General features: G+C 32.2%; 2 protein-coding genes across 2 annotated transcripts; both read right to left on the reverse strand.

Annotated features, from left to right (window-relative positions):
- Nucleotides 1-1,531: 1,531 nt before the first annotated feature.
- LOC146940539 (ubiquitin domain-containing protein 7SL RNA1-like) lies at nucleotides 1,532-2,856 on the reverse strand. Its single transcript, XM_085754233.1, has one exon. The coding sequence runs from the start codon at nucleotides 2,604-2,606 to the stop codon at nucleotides 1,800-1,802; it is 807 nt and encodes a 268-aa protein (XP_085610359.1). The 5' UTR covers nucleotides 2,607-2,856; the 3' UTR covers nucleotides 1,532-1,799.
- Nucleotides 2,857-4,012: 1,156 nt separating this feature from the next.
- LOC146940540 (endoglucanase 11-like) lies at nucleotides 4,013-8,249 on the reverse strand. Its single transcript, XM_085754232.1, has 5 exons — nucleotides 7,960-8,249; nucleotides 7,639-7,851; nucleotides 7,109-7,309; nucleotides 6,168-6,422; nucleotides 4,013-4,835 (listed from the first exon to the last, which is right to left on the reverse strand). The coding sequence occupies exons 1-5, from the start codon at nucleotides 8,200-8,202 to the stop codon at nucleotides 4,170-4,172; spliced, it is 1,578 nt and encodes a 525-aa protein (XP_085610358.1). The 5' UTR covers nucleotides 8,203-8,249; the 3' UTR covers nucleotides 4,013-4,169.
- Nucleotides 8,250-8,631: the final 382 nt, after the last annotated feature.

The raw sequence follows: 8,631 nt of genomic DNA on the forward strand, positions 1-8,631 counted from the left end.
GTGAACGTAATAACAGAGTATTCAACAACATCGAAACTCCTATTTTACAGCTTATAGATAAAGTAAAATTTCATTCATTATGGTGGCTAAAGGCTAATAATGTCAAGTTTGTATACGGCTTGCAGAGATGGTGGTCGGACCCTTTGTTTTGTTTGGGTATCAACTGACCAGTGTTTCTTGTATATACTTTGTATGACAGCTTGTTTTTTGGGATGGTCTTTTTGATACATCTTGTACTGAGGAGCACACACCGTCAGTGTTAATATATCCCATTTTTATGTCTTCAAAAAAAAAAACATCTTGCTTTGGTATTTTAATGTCTAAATAAGTATATGAAATTTGATACACCGTCTTTTATTTTGTTTGATTTTTTCTTTCCCATTTTAAATACCACCTAAAACAAAATCACGTCGATAGATCTTATATTCACACCTGATTTTATACTTGTTTACATGTTACAAACTAAAGTTAACCAAACTCCATTTTCTAGTCTGTATAAGGTCATATAGTGTCGATGGATGTGACAATACTATTCCAAGTCTATAGAGTAGTTCCTACTAGAGATGGAAAGTCACTTGTTATGCAAAAAACCTTCTTTGTCAACTTTTCTTATGATTAGGTTTTCAAGCATGTCAGCAACTATCTATCTACAATAGAAACAACTATAAGGATATGGAAGAGTATTGTGGGTGTTGTTCGCTATAATCTGCAATAGAAATCTATTTAAGAATCCAACATCAAAATTGGGCTTCTTGCCACTGGAATCATGAAAACACTGGTTGAATTTTTCCATTCCAAATAAAGATGTGAAAAATCTTGTCTACAACAAATGGGAAGATGTTTATTTGACATTGTTATTATGAAATAGATCGATTTACCGGAAAATGAGTTGATGAAGAATAAATGTTTGGAAAAGATTTGCACAAACGATTGAGTGTTGATTTGAACAGTGTCTAGTAATTCTCATGAGTTTAGCTCAGTTGATAGGAACAATGCATAAAATATGCAACGTTCGAACCTCGGCCACCACCAAAAAAAGAATAGTGTCTTATAGTCGAGTATTTTATCTTAATAACCCAAAACACCAATATTTAATATTATTTCAATTATAAATCATGAATAATATTAAATAAATAAAAATATGAGATAATATATCATAAACCTTTCACTTCTTAAAAAAAAATCATAAACCTTTCATGTCATTAAAAAGTTCATGTGACATATACATATTTAGAGAGCTAAAAGTCGAAGAAATATTTTTTAGGAAAAAAAACAAAATTTATCATTTATAGGGACTAAAAATATATAGTTAACCATATTTTCAATATATATAATAATATCAAGAAATGAATTATGTTTTTTTTTTTGAAAAAATCAAGAAATAATTTATGAAATTTTGTAAATTACAAAAGTTGTTATAATAATTCTCTCTCTCACACACACACATTTTAATATATAAATAGTTTCAGTAAATCATCCATAAAATTAGTTTTTGTTTTTAAAAGATATCACCAATATATAACCCAGTACGTTGCAAAGTTAATTTTGGTTTGAATTGTGTAACAATATACATTATACATGTCGTATATTTTGCAGCAACACTTTTTTTTTTTGAAACAATTGTCCAACACTATGATGTTTCACACTAACACACATACATTCCAAGATAAATAAAGAAAACAAAAATTCTTAATTAATTATTATTCAAAAAAAAATTCTTAATTAATTAATAACTTATTAAGAATCTCAAAGTGCACTAAGCTAAATTAAAACCAACAAAACTAAGAACAAAAACATTTTCATGATCCACCAGTGACACTTCCATTAAAGATTTCAATGGTGTCACCTTGACAAACATGGTGCCATCGAAAAGATTTCTCATCATCCATAACATTTTGCTTATAAATGAAAAAATAACCTTCTTGTGGAAGATGAAATTGAAGCCTTTGATTCATCTTTTGAAGCTCTTTCCTCAATTCTCCAACATTATCAGTAGCATTCATCTCCACAGGAATTTTCTTTGTTCCACTCTTTGGTAAAACCATAAACTTCAACTTCTTTGAACCTCCTCCACCACCACCAACCACCGTTGGTGAAGCCGCCGGCCCCGCTTGTGACTTAAAACTCACCTCGATTTCACTTTTCTCCGAAACATCACAATCACGTATCAATTGATTGTCATGCAACTCGATACCGGCTGAATGCAACATGAGTTGGTTCAATGGAACATTATTTTGATCAATGTCGTGGATTTTCTCTTTAAGCTTTAAAACGGTGTCGTTTTTGTCGATTTCGATAGGAAAGTAGGGTTTGGATGAAGGAGTTTTGATGTTGAGGTGCAATTTGGTGTCTTCCATTGGTTGTTTATGAGGATGATCGGACTCTGAGGCAGCGACTATGAGGTGAATGCGCGAGTTTTGAAAAATTGCGCATTTCCAAATGTCACCATCATCGGGAAGAATTTGGCCATTGAAGATTAAGGTTTGTTTGGAGATTGGAATTCCTTGGTACTTTTGAATTTTTTCTTTGATTTCCAAAATTGTGTCGAAGAAGCCTACTTCAATTGAGAATGGTCTTCCTCTTTGCACTTCAAAAATTACATCCATTTATTTAACTAAAATTAAAATGATATGAATTGTTTCGTGCTCAATGAAGTGTCAATATAAACTACTACTAAGAGAATCCTCGTATAAAAATATCAGTAACAGAATCCACTATAGCGTCCATTTATCTAACTAATTGAATCTTGACTCACTCAATTCAATAAACAGAATCCCTATTTTTTCTAACACCAATTAAAGTTCATATGTGCTGTTATTTTCCACTCATTTTTTGACTCAAAAGTTTGTTTTCTCACTAGTTAATAGGGAAATGTGTTGCATGTGCTTTTTATTTTGGAAATTTGTTTATGAGAAAGAACAAAAAAAAAAAAAAAAGTGTTTTCCACTTGCATTTATCACGTATTTGACTATAGTGATCCTCAAAGGTCAGCAAATTCAAAAAAATAATTCCATGCGTATGTTTCAATAATAATAAAAATAGTTAGCTTTTAGTTCTTATCAAAGAGTAAAATCATTTACTTTTTTATACTTTTAAGAATAAAAAATAAACAAGTTTAGTGAAAATTCAAAAATTTAAAAGTTTGTCAAAATAAAAAATAATAATTTAACATTCAAAAAATTTGAATGAAACTTGTGCTTATATCCAATACCTCACTATTTTCTCACCAATTTGAGCATAATGAAATCAATAATATAGATACAAGATGAATAGAAGTCGTACTTGCAGTGAATACAATCTATAAAACTAGGGTTTAATCTATTTATATCATGTCTTAAGAATGCTATCAAGAGGGGTATTTATAGCCTTCTTTGAGCTTGTATTTCCGTGACGTAGACCCCAAATAACTTGGGCTTAAGTCACGCATGTAGCGCTCTACATGCTTCTAGTAGCTCTCTTGAGGCTGCGCCTTGTAGGGGTGCGCCTATGGTCATTGTGGACTTTATGGAGGGTGTTGTATCCTTATTCCAATATTGACCGTCCTAAGTCTGTCTTGAATGAAATGGCCAAGTAGTTATAAGTCATTTAAACTCCCTTTCAAATTTAGCGCACCAAACTTTGAGATTTGAATTCTTAATTTATGGTTCATCATCCTAATTTCCGGTAAAAAGAAAGGGAAAAAAATGTTGATGGGAAATATATTTTGGGTTTTAATCGCAGGGAAAATATCATCAACTGATTTAATTGTAATATCTATTGGATAGGACATTGAGGATTTTAATGAAATTAGCTTTTGGATCCATATGCACAACAATTGTAGAGTCGTTGCCATTGTAGAGTCGCTGGTCCCGAGTGCATTTAGATTTGTACCACGATCCAACGACCATTGAGTGGCTTCACAGATAATACCTCTAGTTTAAAATATAACCAAACGTTGAAAGGTATTTGGTGCAAATTTGGACTAAATACATTTTGATTTTTTGCTTGTATTTAAGAATTAACAACTCAAAAATTTGACACATTCAATCTTTTGCCACTATAATATTAACAAATTTATAAAAATTTGTTTAAGAAGAAAATACATTCTTTAAAATAGGGGGAAAACTGAAGAATTTAATTGACTTTTGACAATAATATACTATTGTGCTTTGACTATATATAGAGAGTATTTAAAAGGAAGCAACTAAAAGTGAATCAGAATCATGAACCAACCTTCTATTCCCTCTTTGCATGAATTTTGCAAAAACTCCCACTAATGGTGCAGTATTATATGTGCAAGCCTCAGTTTGCACATAATTGTTCCTTTGATCCTCAAAATTGTCTAGATTATCAGGTCCTCCTACCAAAGCTCCAACCAAAATATTAGGATTTGGTTCTTGGACACCATACCAATTATCATACCCTTGTGTGCACCCTATGAACCCTTTATTCTCTCTATATGATACAATGGATGCACCTCTATGATGCACCCTTTTGGGGTACTTAGGCCCATATCCCACTAAGTAACTCATGTTAAGTGGATTTTGGCCCAAAATGTAATCAACTTGTGACTTGGCAAAATTGAGAATTTCATCATGGCCCACAATCCCATCTTGGCAATTGATCTTTTGATTCTCACTTTGGAGAAAATCAGAGTAAACTGTGAGTAGAAATGCTGCTGTAGAAACATATTGCATGTTGTTCCACTGTCTTACATAGAGTAATCCAGCTGGTGTTCTTTCCACATTGCTGCTGCCATTGTTTTTGTTGAGACATGAACATATATAGTACTCTGCTTTTGATTTGTACTGTTCTAGTAAATCAGCATGCTTATTGTGTTTTGCATCCATCAAAAACTACAAAAGTTACAATTGCATTGAGATCACAATCACTTTATAAGACATATTTACTAGTAAACTTTTACATAAGGAAGAGCTTTCTACACACCCAATATCACTTCAAATGTACATTTTCAGACAAAATGTGTCGTCCAGAAGTACATTTCCAGAAATATTTGTTGTTCTTTTAGAAATGTGGGAGTGTGGAAAGTTGATCCCTTTGCATAGGTAGAAGGCACATTTCAAAGTGTTTCTTAAAGCCCAAAATAAAGGCCCACTATCCAAAAAATAACAAATGGATCAAGGGCAAGGCATGTGAACAATGTGTTACATCACATGTTTCCATCCACTATCAATCATTGTGCATTACTAACAACATAATGAATGAACCCTGAAATTTTCTTCTTCTAAACATGCATATATAGAATAGTCATTGGTAAATAAGGAAAATAGTGCTACTCCAAGTAACCAAAATGTGCTCTAGCAGTTTTACAATGGATCCAACTGATTTATTGCAAACCCTGAAGAAAACATAAAAAGGGTGTATTCCATGAATGTGGAGCACACACCATAGTAATAGCTTGCCTCATGATGAGTTGAAAGGTTGAGAGTTTAGACATACTATCAATCAGATAAGCAATCAGTGGCATACATTATTACCATTTTGACAGTCAATGCATGTATATCAGTGAAATCTATACATGCATGCTGAGTATTTATAAAATAGATACAATCAAATAAAAAATTTAAATAATAATTTCAATTAAGATTTTGTTGTTTCTTAATTTTTAATTAATTATAATGTTTATAAGCACTATTCACAAACCATTTATATTAGCTATATAGTCTATTCTTTTGGAGGCATTGTTGCAACCATTGAAACTTCAACATTTGGCACAACCATATAGCCAGACCACTTTAATTGAACTGTGATAGACTGCATCAATTGCACATGGCATTGTTCTTGAGTATACTTTTCAAGATTTTCAACTCCTATTAACAATATCCCTTAGATATTGCTCCATCAAATCAAATAAAATGATAAATAACTTTTGAAACTAAAGTAAAAGGAACAAACCAAATTAAGTCTTAAACCCATCATTTTATTTTTGACTTCATGTTAGTAAAGCATTATGCAGGCAAAGCCAGCGAGAAATAAGCCATTGAAAAAGGAAAACCAACACAAATAAAATACTAGAATGTTTGAAAGAAAAGAAAAAACCAAGTAAAAGCAAAAAGCAGCATGGACCTATAAAATTGACATGTTTGAATTAAGCCAACCTAGAGGAACGTGAAATGAGACAAAAAAGAGTGATTAAAGGAAACCCTTTTGTTTTGTTTGTATTTTACCTTTGATGCTAAAACTTGGAGACCAGCATACTTAACATCCCAGCTGAATTCTGTTATGGACCAACCAATACCACCAAATGTATGAGCATTAGAAATAATGTAGTCAAAATATTCTTGTTTGTCGGTGGCTTTGTACAACCACATAGCTCCCCACAATAACTCATCCATGTATCCACTCACCGACGCATAGTAGCTCTTCACTACTCCAACACTTCCATCATATTTCCCTCTGTATTTGTCCCCAAACTCAAATAACTGCACAATAGTACACATATACAACTAACTAATTAAATAAATATTGCTTTCAATTACTATAAAAACATAAACACAACTAAATTATACTAGTACTAATATTTTTACTTAATTGGCAGTTGAAACTACTTCCAGTTCATACTTCATACCCCACTATTTGCCTTTAAAATTGATAGTGTAGTAGTTTTGTTAAAAGAAAATTATGCATTCACACTTATCAGGAACATTACTTGGCAACTACAGTAAATAGTTATTTTGGTCCTTAAATATGCGAGACAATGCCACTGTAGTCCATGAATATGTCAAAATTCCAAAAACATTCACGAGTCTCTTTGATTAGTAATCTCATGGATCAAACTGACTAACAAAACATATAACAGGATGTGACTATGTTTAAGAATCAAATTGACCAAAAAAAAAACACAATCAAAACATTTTGTAATTTTGATACATTATGTGACTATGCAACAACAACTCACTCAATCAAAGACCAAAATAGCTATTTACAATCTTACCCTTGTTTTACATACTTTAATACTTGTCTCTTAAAGTTAAAGGTGCTTAAAAATGAAGTGGGTAAAGCAAACTAGCTCCAAACATAATAAATTATTCATATTTTAAACTAAACCACCAAACCAAACACTAGTGCCACTATAGTGAATATAGCACAATTTAGAGGTTACTACTACCTGCTGAGCATGGTGCAAAAGTAGCTGAGAATAATGTGGATTTGTTTTCCTAAACACAATGGAAGCAGCTGCCATAGCTGCAGAAGTTTCTCCAGCCAGATCTGAACCTGGATTCTTCTCATCTATCTTAAAAGCTTGTCTTGAGGTTGTCATGTCCTCTGGACGTTGCCAACAATAATGGTCTGTGTCTCCATCACCCACCTAAGTAAAAAACCTTAATTTCAGAATTTTGTTTCTTGAATCCATTAATCATCACATCAACCAGGAAGTTCAAAAATTGGAAATAAGCTGAAAAAACAGCTTATGAACATGTTACTAGCTGTTTATCATAACTTTCCTCAAAATGTCTCACAAGCTATGAAGCACGGACACTCCTCGGATTAGACATGTCACAGTGTCGGACACGACACAACACATATAATTACACTGAATTATATGATTTTCTCAAATTATTAGCAGTGTGGGCGTGTCAGTCTCGCATGTGTTTATGTAAACTCAAATAAATCAATTCAAAATAGACTTTAATATACCTCTGCCCACAACACATTTGGGCTAGTATGAGCTTTGATGAAATAATCAGTTCCCCATTTAATTGCTTCCATTACATGACCAAGTTCACCAGCTTCAACAATTTCTTGCCTAAACTCAATAGCACTCCATGACAACATTGTGACAGTAAATGCCATTGGTAAACCAAATTTCACATGATCACCTGCATCATAGTACCCTCCAACCAAATCCACCTGAAAAAACACAAACCCAAAAATAAAAATCTCAACTTTAAACTACACAAAAACAATCATAATCCATCAAAATCAAGAAAATGAAAAAAGTTATGATTTTGATCTCACCCCTTGTTCTAAACCATCTGTAAGACCAGAATGATGACGCCAATTAACACGTTGGTTGTATGGTAACCTCCCAGAACGTTGTGCTTCAAAGTAAAGAAGACTTTTTGAAAGTGCATCAGCATAATCAAAAGATTGTGTTATGGAAAAAAGAGTGAACAAAATGAAGAGAAAAATGTGACAATGATGTTTAAATCTGGGAATTTTAGAAGCTCTATGATGTTGTTGTTGTCTCTCATTCTTCATTGTCTTGTCACTTCCCTCCTAAAAAAAACTTGGTACTTTTTAGGAGTGAAGAGAAAATTCAAGAAAGAAAGTGAGGGCTATAAATAATATAGCACTGCACATAAGTTAAAAAAATAAAGTGATTTGAAAAACTTATGAGTATTTATTTATATTATATATGGTTTAATAATAGGAGCCATGTTTTTGGTTGAGAGAATATCTGGTGAGAATTTCAAGTAATAATAGTTTATGTTTGTTTTTGTTTTTGAGATGAGGTTGGTTGAATTTTGATTTTACAATTTACTTACACTTTTAGAGGATGGAGAGTGTGAATTTGAATTTGGCAAATAAGGGAAAATGTACAGTTATGTGGTCACAAAGAACGTCACTACTTGGAATTCAATTCAATGAGGCTATTATTTTGCTCTATTTATTGCTACTATTACACAT

Source organism: Medicago sativa, chromosome 3 (genome assembly GCF_051527215.1).
Source record: "Medicago sativa cultivar Bolivia chromosome 3, Bolivia_mono, whole genome shotgun sequence".
Lineage (NCBI taxonomy): Eukaryota > Viridiplantae > Streptophyta > Magnoliopsida > Fabales > Fabaceae > Medicago > Medicago sativa.

What these genes read in the sequence shown, in the direction of transcription:
- LOC146940539 (XM_085754233.1), bottom strand. Translation starts at nt 2,606, where the DNA reads ATGGATGTAATTTTTGAAGTGCAAAGAGGAAGACCATTCTCAATTGAA.
- LOC146940540 (XM_085754232.1), bottom strand. Translation starts at nt 8,202, where the DNA reads ATGAAGAATGAGAGACAACAACAACATCATAGAGCTTCTAAAATTCCC. An exon ending in CAGATGGTTTAGAACAAGGG is followed by an intron (nt 7,852 to 7,959) that starts GTGAGATCAAAA and finishes GTGTTTTTTCAG; the next exon opens with GTGGATTTGGTTGGAGGGTA. An exon ending in CAAATGTGTTGTGGGCAGAG is followed by an intron (nt 7,310 to 7,638) that starts GTATATTAAAGT and finishes TTTTTTACTTAG; the next exon opens with GTGGGTGATGGAGACACAGA.